General features: G+C 47.4%; 2 protein-coding genes across 2 annotated transcripts; both read left to right on the forward strand.

Annotated features, from left to right (window-relative positions):
- The first annotated feature begins 2,443 nt into the window (after positions 1-2,443).
- On the forward strand, positions 2,444-6,025 carry LOC124698396 (ER membrane protein complex subunit 4-like). Its single transcript, XM_047230877.1, has 6 exons — positions 2,444-2,608; positions 2,707-2,763; positions 3,013-3,166; positions 4,467-4,564; positions 4,645-4,710; positions 5,671-6,025. Exons 1-6 carry the CDS (start codon positions 2,489-2,491, stop codon positions 5,707-5,709), a joined length of 534 nt encoding a protein of 177 aa, XP_047086833.1. The 5' UTR covers positions 2,444-2,488; the 3' UTR covers positions 5,710-6,025.
- A 3,183-nt stretch (positions 6,026-9,208) lies between these two features.
- On the forward strand, positions 9,209-10,252 carry LOC124698397 (probable galacturonosyltransferase-like 4). The gene has a single exon (XM_047230878.1). The coding sequence runs from the start codon at positions 9,209-9,211 to the stop codon at positions 10,250-10,252; it is 1,044 nt and encodes a 347-aa protein (XP_047086834.1).
- The last annotated feature ends 2,725 nt before the right edge of the window (positions 10,253-12,977 follow it).

Raw genomic sequence — 12,977 nt, forward strand, 5'->3', positions numbered from 1 at the left:
ATCTTCTAAATAACATTGCAAAGACTAATCGGTCTAAATTTCAGCCGACACTTGGGATAGCAAGTTTTTTAGAATGAGAGCAATGTGAGTGTCATTTGCACGATCAGGTAACTTAGCAGTGATAACAAAATTATGGATAATTTGGTGCACACCATTTCCAGTCCAATCTCAGGTGGCTAGATAAAATTCCACGTTGAAACCATCCGGCCATGGGGAGGCATTGCATTTCATACCTTTCAACACTGCAAAGATTTCTTGTTTGTCAGGGATGGAGTAAGTGTAGTCTTCGGTTGGGAGGCTTGTTTGTTGAGTGAAGGTTAACTGAGTATTAGATCCGGAAGAGGAAAAGATGGATCTGAAATAAGTGACAAAAGTGTGAGCTATACGATCTAGCATAGAGTGAGTGATGTTATTTTCATCTTGTATAGACATGATGGAATTTCTCCTCCTTCTTTTTGCAATTTCACTATGGAAAAAAACAGTGCTCCTGTCCCCATCTTTTTCCCAATTCTTCTTTACTCTCTGCATATAGAATTTATTAAGTTTATTAAGGGTTTTTTCATACCTTGTAACTAAGAGAGCTTCTTTGGCAGGGTCTTGTTGGTGGATTGGTTTGCATTGGAGATTTTGAATTTGTTCCTCCAAATCCTTTAGCTCCTCCTGCAAAGGTTTCTTTTTTCTACACAAAAATTTCAGGGAGTTAGCAAGCAGGTTAGTTCTCTGATAATAATTTTTTCCTCAAGAATTGTTCCAAGCTTGTTTAGCATGTTCCTGGAAATCATTCTCTTTCAACCACCAATTTTCAAATTTGAAGTTGTTTTTAATCCTAGCACTTTTACCATTGGCGGACAACAAAATAGGAGCATGATCACTAAAAGCATGTATGAGGGGCATGTTGTAAACATTTGAAACATGGAAATTAACACACCACTGCTAGTTCAAGACACATTTGTCAAGGTTTAGTTGGCAGGACACGTGGTGGAGGAGCTAAGGTGGATACGTGACCCACATACCAGCCCCACATCTTCTTTTCCTATCTCTTCTTCTTCCTTCTTCCCCGTCAAGCTCCCATCGAGACGACGTATGCTCGTGTTCCCGTGGCCGACCTCCGGCTGCTCGGCGTTCCCCCTTGTAGGCCGCTGCCAGGCCACTTGTGCAGAGGTCGGTGTCGTCCTCCATGGGCTATTGGGAGTGACGCCTGCATACGGAGATCCACATGCCCCATGTCGCTGGAGGTTGGTGAGTTGCAGCGGTGGCGGTGATGCCGCCCATCGCCCGCGAGGCCCCGATGCTGGAGGTTGGTGAGCTAGAGTGGCGGCGGCGCTGCCAAGGGGAGTGCACGGTCAGGATGATAAGATGGAGGCGGCTCCGATGACGGCGACCCGCCTCTCGCGCTTAGGGGCTCGAGGCGCACGTCGTCTGGCCTACCCAACGTCCCCTCCTTACCCCCTCGTGCACGGTGCGGTGCCGCATGTCGGGCGAAAGTTTGTGTAGGCGCAGCAGGCCAGGCTAGTGAGCTTCTCCTCGCCAAATACCTCGTGAGGAGCGGGAGTAGCTCCTCCGCCCTTCCCGTCGGTGTCGTAGGCGCTGGACCCGGCCGCCTAGAACCGGTCGGCCCTAGCCCCGTGCAAGGGCAGCACCGTGCCACAACAGAGGTAGCAGAGGACGAAGTAGAAGAGGGAGGGGCTCCCATGGTGAGGCCATCGGCCATGGCTGGAATGGATCGAAGGGCTAGAGGAGAGGGTAGGAGGCGGTTGCAGGAGAAGGGAGGACGGATGTAGGCTAGAAGGGAGTGGGAGGCCAAGGTACAGGAGCGAGTACGTGGTCAACGGAATAGAACAGGAGCGGCAGATGCAGAACTCTATGAGAGTGATGGTGAGACAGAGAGGATTGCAAGAAGATAAGGGAATATGTGAGGCTGACTGGTGGGACCCACGTCAACCTCAACAACGTGTCCATGTGTGATGCCAACTCATCAGTGACAACTGGGCTGTTGTAGTAAAAAATGATGTCAAAGTTTCTAATGATATCCATTAGTGTGATATGTGGCTTCTTGTTTAAATAGTGTTAGTAGTTTTTATTTTAAATAGCAAAATAAGTACTAACCTATTATCCTAGTCCGAATTGTGGTGGTTTTGCATAATTTATTTACTTCCCGCCTTTGCCTTTGATTTTTTTTCTTCGAAAATCACCATGGATGGGCCGGTCTGGCCGGATCTTGTTTCGGGCTTGAAGCATCAAGAATGCAGGAGATCCAGGATTTGCAAGCGAAGTCCAAAACTCAGCCAGGCCCAAAACAAACAGGGTCAATACGCGAATACAGGATTGTACGCAGGACATATCTGAAAAATTGACCGCTCCACTCGTGTTCGTTGCAAGTTGGGGAGGTGGGGGCTGTGCCGTCTTCCCATCCACGCCGATAGTCCAAAGAGAAAACTCGGAACCGAAGCAGAACCGGGAGATCCCTCAGCAGCAGCGGCCGCCGGCGATGGAGAAGGGCAAGGGCCTCGCGCGCCGCTGGGCGGTGGAGCTCCACGACGCGTCCTCCTCCTCCTCCTCCTCCGCCTTCCCCGACCCGCCCGGCTTCACCAGATCCGCCCCCGAAGCGGTACCCTCCTCCACTTCCCCCTTCTCTCTCTTCTTCTGCAATCGCTCTTTCGCTCGCTCGGATCGCGGAATTCACGTTCTGTTTTCCTTGGCTCGCAGGACGACGCCGCCACCGCTAGGCAGCGCAAGGAGGCCGAGGCCACCTGGAAGGGGCAGGTTCGCTCGATTTCCCGATGCACGTCCTAGTAGCCTCCTAGGGAGATAGATCCAGGGTCTGGTTACTTCCGGAACCGTACCAATTCAGTGTGAATTGACCAGCTCGTGTAGGTCTAGCATATAAACAGTTCAGGAGGAGCTGGATCTTGATTCTTTGTGTATAGGCGATTCTCCCAAGCTCACTTGCTTGCTAATCTCTAGATTTTGGGGGAGTGTTAACTGAGGTTCCTGTGCTCTTACTATGAGCAGAAAGCGTGGGAGGTGGCGCAGGCGCCCTTCAAGAACCTCATGATGATGGGTTTCATGATGTGGATGGCCGGGAGCACCGTCCACCTCTTCAGCATCGGTATCGTCTTCTCTGCTCTGTGGCAGCCATTCAACGCGCTCCGATCTGTCGGGAAAGGTACTACCTCGTGGCAACCGGGTTTTTCCTATGGATTGCTAGCTCAGATGAAGAGATTGCTTTACTACTCTAGGACCCTTTGTTCGGGCACTTTTGATCTATGGTTTTCGACTTGGTATTGGAGGTTGCAATGTTTGTGTGGTTAATGCTAGGAAGACTATAATAAGTTATATGCCTGTGATTAGTTAAAAATATTGCCTATTTGGGCTGTATATTCCAGTAAAAAAGAGTCTGGCTGGATATTTCTTTGGATTTTCATGTTCTGATAAATATTTCATTGGTTCTCTGATATGTTTTTAAGCTTAAGTATTTGTAACTGTTGATAACTGGGTGTTCGTGTGTCCGGAAATATTCTTTATGTGCAAGTAACACATGTTACCTTATGGTGCAGTTCTTATATTTAATATTTTGAATTATTACAACAAACTGGCTCAATACGATAAATACCAGAGATAGGAATTATTCTTGTTGGAATTGCTCCAGACACATCCGTTCTCCATCATCTTGCACCCTTCCACTCCCCTACTGTAGGAGGGAATGTGTGCATGGTTTCGCTTGTAGATGAAGAAGAGCACTTAAGACACGACTAAAAAAACATGCTGATATGGTCAAATATTTATTGTATATGTGTGTTGTCCGGTGAATTTACACATTTGAAGCGGCATAACTTATTTGACTTATCTCTGGCTAGAATTTTAGTTCTGCATGTTGTACATTAATAACTTTGGTGCCTGCCTATGTTATTAGGAACATAAGGACTGATGGTTATAGGTCCTATGCCCCCTAAAAGAAGGCTGTGCTAGTATCAGTTTGAAATTTGAGAGCTGAATAATCCATATGCACATGTTTATGTAGGAGTCTCTATTTAGTGCAATAACTTGTTCCAGACTCCCAGATTATATTTTAGTCATGCCAGTTCAGATGTCTTTATAGTCCTATAGTTTGACTTTAATGGGCTAATACCAAGTGATGGACTGATGGGTATGGTGCATGAAAATAGTGAACATAAATTACTAGATTATCACTCAAGCTAGATAACCATCCCTTTTCTCTTGATACAGTTAATGGGAAAGAACACTAGTAGTTTTGTAAAGCTGCATGGCTCCATCCTCCATCCTGTCTGATTCTCTTGGATGCATGAAATATATGTTTCTTGGGTCTATTACCTTGTTCTTGATATGCGCTAATGAGATTTTTGGGCATCATGTACTAAAGTATGATTACATTATTCTCTATGCACTTCAGGATTGTTTTAATGAGTATTATCTTTCCCCTTTTTAATTCTGTACTTCTTTTGTAGTTTTTGAACCATTTAAGGACCCAAGGGTGGATACACTTGCACCTAAGTTGCTCTTCATTGCTCTCAACTTGGCTGCTATGGGTTTGGGTGTATGGAAGGTTAGTTATAATAATGGTTAAAACAAAATCTGCATGTATTTCTATGGAAACTTCAGAGACTTGATTATCCTCTTCTACAGCTCAACACTTTGGGTCTTCTTCCAACAAATGCATCGGACTGGGTATCATCACTGTCTCCTGCTAGGGTATGTTGCTGATACCATCTAAACTATTCGTTGCTTCTCAGTGCCATATTTTCGTTTGTTGTGACTGGTGACTAAGTATGCATATTAGTTATTGCTTATTTGTTGCCTCTTGGCTGGTGCTACTAGATTTATATATATAACTAGTTGCTTGTACCGATTTCAATTGTTTATAATAGCTAGATGAAATATCGTTTCATCTGTTTAGGCCCCTATGAGACTTGTGGACTGGCTTAAAACATTGATCTTGACTAATCTGAGAACACACTTTGTTTGAATGACAGTCTGAGATTTTCTGTTTACTACATAATTAGGCCTGCTACTACGTCGGGTTTGAAATGGTTTACATGGTTTTGGATTTTCCAACTGGGTAGACAAAAGTTCGATTTTGGGTTGAGTTCACTGACAACATAGTCTGAAGACCGTCCTGTGGCTTCAAGCAATTTTTCAAACTATATATGTGCAAGATAGACACTACTGCCTTTGTCCTAGCACAGTTCACCTCAAATGCGTCAGAACATTGATATGGGGAATTCGGTTTCTCACTTGAGGTTGTTAATGGATTTTGAGATAATGGATGGTGGTATATGCATTATAATTGTTGCCCCTATGACTATATACCAAGTATAGTTATCTGAAATGAAGGTTCCAACAATGAATATGGAAATGCACCCATCTACTTCTCTAACTTGTTAAGACTGCTTTCAAGTGAGCAAATTTGATCCAGTTCCGCAAATTCTTAAGACCTTTTTGCCTCCGGGCATGATAGCCTGCCTCATAAAAAAATATGCATGTCAAATAACATGTTTGTTCCCAATATTGTAATGATATACTTCCTCCATTCGGAAATAAGTGTCGTAGATTTGTATATTGTAATGACGGAATGAGTACTTTGTAAGAATACATGAATGTGTATCAGCATATCTGGGTTGCTTAAGCTGATTGATTTTTTTCTCATTGCAGGAGGTTGAGTATGCTGGTGGAGGGATCCCCTTGATGTAATGCCCTTTATGATCTTAATTGGTAAAACCCTGAAGTTTTACTACTTGAAGATGATACCTGTATGAAGCGAATTTTTTACCCTGCTTAAGGGATAACTTTTGTCTGGATTATTTGTATCTTTCGTTGTCTCACGTGTACCAAATTCGCATGATATCTATAGACAAATCACAGGCTTAGCTGAAGATAGTTTGTTCATTTTTCTTGATCCCTTTTGCTTGTCTGTTTCAGTAGAGAAGTTATTGCTAACTCTCCCAACAGATGTAGAAGATAAACTGTTTTTGTTAATATGCTCGATTGCTAGCTGTGAGGCTTGGTATGTCTATGTTTGGCTTAGCTGGTTGAAGTTGCTCATGCATCAGAGTTGATACTCTAACGGGAACGCATCGTGATATTTGTACCCAACGTATATTCGCCACGCAAGTACCTGCATGTGTGGTTAGCTGTTTACAAGTCTAAATACAGTCGATTTTATTTTGGGGAGGAAAATAGTGTGAATAATGAAAAATAGTACCGTAATACTGTCTTTTTTCCAATATTTTTTCCTGCAAATCGAAAAGACCCTAGATGTTCTGTTTTTTCTGTTGAGGGAAAGGCACACGGCTTGCTTTATTGATCATTTATCAAAGTTACCATTTGCGAGCTTGCCGAGGATAATCCTAGGGGTTCATCGACCCAAGTAAAAAAAATCCATATGTATACCTGGGAGGCCCATCTTCCCAGCCGCGAGCCTAGAATGGATGTAACGGACTTCGGCGAATTCAGACAAAATTGGCGAGTTCGTTCAAACATAAGCGAATTTTAATGATATTTAACATATAGAGGCGAGTTCGTGCATAAATAGACCGAATTCGTACATATATTTGAATTCGGCGATTGGCAAACTAAACTTAAACTAAATAGCGTCCTACTACATGCCGAAATGGCGGTAGAAGGACGTGTAGTCGCCGCAGTCGTCGTCGTCGCTCGAGCCGGTGTTGTCCTGGGGCGGCGGAGCCTCGTACCAGCGGCTCGTGCCCTGGCCAGCGTCGCCGGTGCGTGGCGGCGACGGAAGGTACATGTCGTCGTCGCTGCTCTCCTCGAGCTTCACCACCTCCCTGGGAGCGGCGTTCCTAGCGGCGGATGGTGCGGCGGCGTGAGCGGCGAGTTGACGCGCGGCGGCCGGATCCGGCGGCCGCCGCCGCTACTCCGCCTCTCGGCGCTCCCGGGCCGCGCCCGGACCAGTCCGATGCGGCGTCGTCCGCGCGCTTCTCCTCCTCCATGTCCTTCGGCCGACTCGGCGATCGCCTCCGCCATCGCGGCGTCCTCCGCGCGCTTCGCCTCCTCCTCGGCGAGCTGGTTTGCGGCGGCCTCTTTCTTCGTCTTCTTCCGGCCGCTCTGCGGAGCGGAAGGCTGGTCGCGGATGACGAGGGCACCGCTGCTGTGCCATCTGGTCGGCGGTGGCGACGCCGGTTCCTTCTTGACGGTCGCCCACTCCTGCTTGACGGTGGCCGGCGTCGACCCGCCGGACCTGGACGCCGACCGCGAGCCAGACGAGGAGGAGGATGACACCATCCTCCTCGGCATCCAGGAACTACCGTGCCGGCGCGACACGGTAGGCGCCACCAGCGGCGGCATCCCCAGGACGGGGGAGTTCCCGTCCTCGATGTGCACGAGCACATTTTCGAGGGTGCGGTCAGGCGCGCTCCACCATCGGCGGCGGCCGGCGGCGTTATTCATTGCCGGAGCAGGAGGAGGGCCGTCGTACGCCCGGATTTCGCGTTCATACCTGCGCCGGAAGAACGCGATCCACGATTCGTGGTTGTCGGGGAAGAAACACGGATCCGCGCGCTGCTCGTCACTGAGAATGGCGAGCACCTCGTTGATCGCCGTTTCGAGTGCGGCCCCCCCGTTGGCGGCGGCGGGATCGGCACGCCGCCTGCGCTCAGCCTCCATCCCCCCGGTGCGCGGAAGTCCGGTGGCACCGGGTAGCCCGCCGCGTGGAGGAGCCGTCCCTCCCATTGGTGGAGAGAGCGGCGGCCGAAGCCGTTCTTGGCCGCACCGTCGTTCGCCATTGCTACCTCTTCGAGTTCGGGGGAAGATTTGGTGGAATGCGAGAGAGAGGAGAGGTGAATGCGGGGCAGACGCGGTAGTTCGGCGATAAATAGAGGTAGGCGCGCGTGATACCGAGGCGACGACATTAACTCGCCGCGTGGAAGCTACGCGGCCGGCGAATACTGACCGGCGGCAGGCTTTTACAGCGCGCGGAAGACGATGCGATGAGGACGACGATCGTGGTCTCTCGCCGACAAGTTGGGGCCACCAGACGCGCGGGAAGTTTCCTCGACGTTTCGCGCGCTTTCGTTTCGTCCGGAGTCCCCGACCGCTCCCCCGGGGGGCCGGGGATGGCGTGGGATCGTCGGATGAATTTAGGCCCAAATCCGGACGAAAACGAGGAACCGGGGGCGCGACTGCGCCGAATTACGCTGTTCGGATGAAAAAAACGTCCCTCGGGAGCCTAGTCGGGCGGGGAGACGAGTGGAGATGCTCTAATGGTATCGACCACCTGCGTATACCAATCTGCTGGGCAAGCATCTGGCCATCTCGAAAAGCATAGGGAGCATCCAACGAGGTAAGAAACTTTTCAAGGCCCTGTATAGTCTTGGACAACTATCCCCGTGGCTGCTCTTCCAGAATCCAAGTCAAACGCTGCATCAACATTGATCCTCAGCTTACCTTCCGGTGGGTTCTTCCAACCTTCTCTCTGTTTTGCTTGAGGCTTTGTGCTTACAATCATGTAATTTCTGCTTCTCCCCATGACAATCTATTTCCTTTCCCACCAGATATACCCACCCTGCTGTAAGTATCAACTCAGCTAAACCGATACCGTCCGGTAGGGGAACTCTTTCGTTCCTCTTGATGATCTCCTCAACAATCACAGATCCCGATCTATCAATAACGGCTATTTCTTCTCTCTTGCTCAGAATACCCAGGCATCTCCAAACCTCCTTAGCTGGCTCTCACATGTAAAAAGTATTTTTTTTTTTTGGCAGCTATGCTGGCTCTCTTTCTAATCGTACAGTAAAGCAATTTGGGCATGGCAAAGCATTAATTTGGAGTCAACGCGGAGCCAATCCATAATAATTCCATGTCAACACGAAATCCATGCAAGTAATCCAATTATAGGCAGCAGAGCCATTTTATTGTTTCCACCCACCTTCTTGTTCCTCCTCCTACCTTCCCTCCCAGCCGCCCAGCAGCCCCCATGCATTGCCACCATGTTTGCCCCTTCTCCTATTCACCTTACACTCTCCATTGCCCACCGTTTTGATGGTGGCCCCCCTCCCTTCCTAAACCCGTCCCTACCATTGCCAGGGACCAGGGTGGCCACCTCCTCCCTGCCCTCTTACGTGCTGCCGCCGTTGTCGCCACTGCCTCGCCTTGCCGGCGACAACCACTCGGCCACCCTACGCACGGTCCTTCAATTTTCTCGCCCGCGCTCTCCGCCGGCCGGACGCCCATGATGCCTCCAGCCGGCTGCGTCGCCGTCATCGCGCTCCTCGTCCTGCTCGGAGACGCGGCGACTGCGGTGGCTGGCATCCGCGTGGACGCGGCCGCCATGATGATCCGACAGCCGTCGGACTCAGTCCCTACGTTCCGCGAGGCGCCCGCCTTCCGCAACGGCGCCGAGTGCGCCGGCGGGGACAAGGTGAACGTCGCCATGACGCTGGACGCCAACTACCTGCGCGGCACCATGGCCGGCGTGCTCTCCATCCTGCAGCACACGGCGTGCCCGGAGAACGTCGTGTTCCACTTCCTCGCCGCCCGGATGGACGGCGAACTCATCGCCATGCTGCGCGCCACCTTCCCTTACCTCGAGCTCCGCGTGTACCGCTTCGACCCCTCGCGCGTCCGCGGCCGCATCTCCCGCTCCATCCGCCACGCGCTCGACCAGCCGCTCAACTACGCGCGAATCTACCTCGCCGACACGCTGCCCCCCGACGTGCGCCGGGTCATCTACCTCGACTCCGACGTGATCGTCGTCGATGACATCCGCACGCTCTTCTCCGTCGAACTCGCCGACCACGTCGTGGGGGCGCCCGAGTACTGCCACGCCAACTTCACCACCTACTTCACGGACGCCTTCTGGAATGACCCGGAGCTCAGCGGGACGTTCAACGGCCGGCGCCCGTGCTACTTCAACACCGGCGTCATGGTGATGGACGTGGACCGGTGGCGCACCGGCGGGTACACGAGGCGGGTGGAAGGGTGGATGGCCGTGCAGAAGCAGAAGAGGATCTACCACCTCGGCTCGCTGCCGCCGTTCCTGCTGGTGCTCGCCGGGGACATCCAGGCCGTGGACCACCGGTGGAACCAGCACGGGCTCGGCGGCGACAACGTCAAGGGCCGGTGCCGGGGCCTGCACCCGGGGCCCATCAGCCTGCTGCACTGGAGCGGCAAGGGAAAGCCGTGGCACCGGCTCGACGCCCGGCGGCCGTGCTCCGTCGACTACCTCTGGGCGCCCTACGACCTCTACCGGCCAACTTCGCCGGTGCTCGAGGAGTGAGCAGCACCTAAGCCATACACTCGAAGAGCGTACTAATCAGTTAGCGCATGCATGCAAAGAGAAAAGGGAAAGAAAAAAAAAAGGAGGAGGAAATCAAACCACGGATGTCCATGCATGTACGCCGAATGCATCTCTTCCTATCACTAACAGGATTGAAATTTGCACTCGACAAGGTTTAGGAATGGGTGGTAGAAGAAGAGAATATTGGTCGGTGCTGTTTCTTGGGGTCTTGATTTGGGAGCTTAAATTGAGGAGGGTGCAAAAAGTTATTTTGTTCTTTCTTGGTTATCTCCCTGGGGTGGTTCTTATTTTGTTCTGCTCTTCATCGTTTCTTATAGGTCATACTGTAATTTGTAAAGATTAGTGTGCATGGTGGGAGATGAGGGGAATTCATGCTCAAGAATATGTATACTACCGTGTATATATCAGTTTATGTTTATACAAGGACAGGACATGCAAAAGCAAAAGCCTAATGTTGAATGGAATGCTTGGGTCTCGCTGAAGTCATTATTGTGTTGTGCATTTGTGCCGTCATGAACTATATATAAAGAGCATATCTAGCAGGTTCCAAAAAGCGGCATACTAAGGGAATTAACAAGTAACAACTGACCAGATACTCAAACCACACTTTACTCAATTTTATTTGCGTATACTCAAAAGAAGAACCTCATGTATGTACCGCATTTTGCACATACTCAAAACTTGTGACGGCTTGGTACGACAGACATTTTAGTCCCGCCCTTTCCTGCTCTCGCAACACCATGGAGATGAAGGATACATTTGATGCCAAGAAGAAGAAGTGAAAGAAGATGGCAAGATGGCAACATGTTGAAGAGAATGAATGCAAGAAGTTGGCCTAGGTGAAGCGCAAGGCCAACTTTGAGGAGCGTAGGTTTCTTCTTGAGGAGAACCAGATGGGACAAATAATAATTACCGAGGAGAAGCAGATCATGATGATCGATCCGAATAGAATGGACCACAAGGTGATGTCATATTGGCAGATTAGAAGACCGGAAATTTTGCAATCAAGAGTGAGCTGAGAAGGGGTGATGAGAGGTGGATTTACGGGCGGTTGGGGGACGACTTGGCGGCAGTGGGAATGGCGATGATGGCAACAAAGGTGATGATGGCAATGGCGGTGAAAACGCAACAACGGTGTTGACTGATGTTGATTGATGATCTTGGAGGCTCCTTATCATTTTGACCCATGAAGTTGCTTTATATTTTGTGCCTCGAGCTTGTTCTATGCATTTGGACCAAAAACTATATTCGACTTTGAACTTCAAAGTTTAGAATTATGCAACTGAAAGGTTATTATATTCTATGGTGCTGAGTATTTGAAGTATTGAATCATATACATGTATAACATAGGTCATATGCATAGTACAAGTTAAATAGATGGATTTTCTACAACATTTTTGTGTATCTATTTTATTAAAGTTCACACTATAGTGTTTACTCAAATACTCAGCACGATAGAATATAATAACCTTTCAGTTGCATAATTCTAAACTTTGAAGTTCAAAGTCGAATATAGTTTTTGGTCCAAATGCATAGAACAAGCTCGAGGCACAAAATATAAAGCAACTTCATGGATACTAGGATGGCAGAGAATGACACATTGTTAGTTTTAGTCATATTTGCTATTGTATTTCAGTTTTGTTCATACTTATATAATTTTCTGAAGGCAGAAAACTAATATGCAATTTTGAATTTCGTGGCCCATTTGTCAACACACTTGTCAGTACAACTAATCAAAGGACAAATGATCCAAGTAACTGAAACTAATACATCCATTAATCATAAGCAATCATTCAAATAATATTTTTATGGCTTATTCAAAGTTTAAGTGTTATTTAGAATAGTTAAGTCTAAGATGATCTATTAATCACAAACTACACTTCTAATTATTTAATGGTTTATTTAATCGATTAAAAATATTTTAAATTTCAGAATTTTTGACCATTACAAAATGTTTTTTATTTCATATTCCATATCATAAAAGCATGGGATACTAAAAATTTGTATCCATCGTTCTGAATTTAAGACTCCACATACACAAAAGTAATCTACAATGTTTCCTATATTTCACAATTCTTAAATCAATTTTTTTAATATTTCAAAATTTTGAGCATATAATCAAAAATCACTTGAAAAACATAAATTAGCTATATTCACCACATTTTTGGGAAGCGGATAAACCACATTAGAACAACCAACATTAAGTGGGTATCATAGGTTCTCACATAGATATGATTTATTATAGGTGTTAAAATTTTGACCCGCTCTCACATTTCGTTAATGCAATAAAAAGTCTACCAATTAATATTAAGTAAACTAATTAAGGCTAATCTAATCCATTAGCCACAAAGATTACACTAAAAATTACGCTATGTTTTATTTTGTTAACTTAAATTATGTTTTGAATGAGAAGGTTTCCTAACCTTTCAAAATTATTTAAGAGGCACATAAATATTCTAAAATATTTCTTATATTTCATAGTTTATAAATTCATATTATTATTTTCATATTTCATATTTTTGAACACATAATCAAAATTTCGCTTAAAAGGACATAATTAGATGTGATACACCCCATGTTTTGAAATTGGATAAACCGGACTCGTACAATCAATATTAAATGGACCTCATAAGTCCTCTTAGAAATATGATTCATTACTGATGTTAAAATATTGACCTGCCCTGAAGTACATTTTTGCATACAC

The sequence above is a fragment of the Lolium rigidum genome, chromosome 3 (genome assembly GCF_022539505.1).
Source record: "Lolium rigidum isolate FL_2022 chromosome 3, APGP_CSIRO_Lrig_0.1, whole genome shotgun sequence".
Lineage (NCBI taxonomy): Eukaryota > Viridiplantae > Streptophyta > Magnoliopsida > Poales > Poaceae > Lolium > Lolium rigidum.

Excerpts from the sequence above, each read along its gene's own strand:
- LOC124698396 (XM_047230877.1), top strand. The coding sequence starts at position 2,489 with ATGGAGAAGGGCAAGGGCCTCGCGCGCCGCTGGGCGGTGGAGCTCCAC. Across the intron at positions 2,609-2,706 it reads CCAGATCCGCCCCCGAAGCG|GACGACGCCGCCACCGCTAG; the intron begins GTACCCTCCTCC and ends CTTGGCTCGCAG. Across the intron at positions 4,565-4,644 it reads TGGGTTTGGGTGTATGGAAG|CTCAACACTTTGGGTCTTCT; the intron begins GTTAGTTATAAT and ends CCTCTTCTACAG.
- LOC124698397 (XM_047230878.1), top strand. The coding sequence starts at position 9,209 with ATGCCTCCAGCCGGCTGCGTCGCCGTCATCGCGCTCCTCGTCCTGCTC.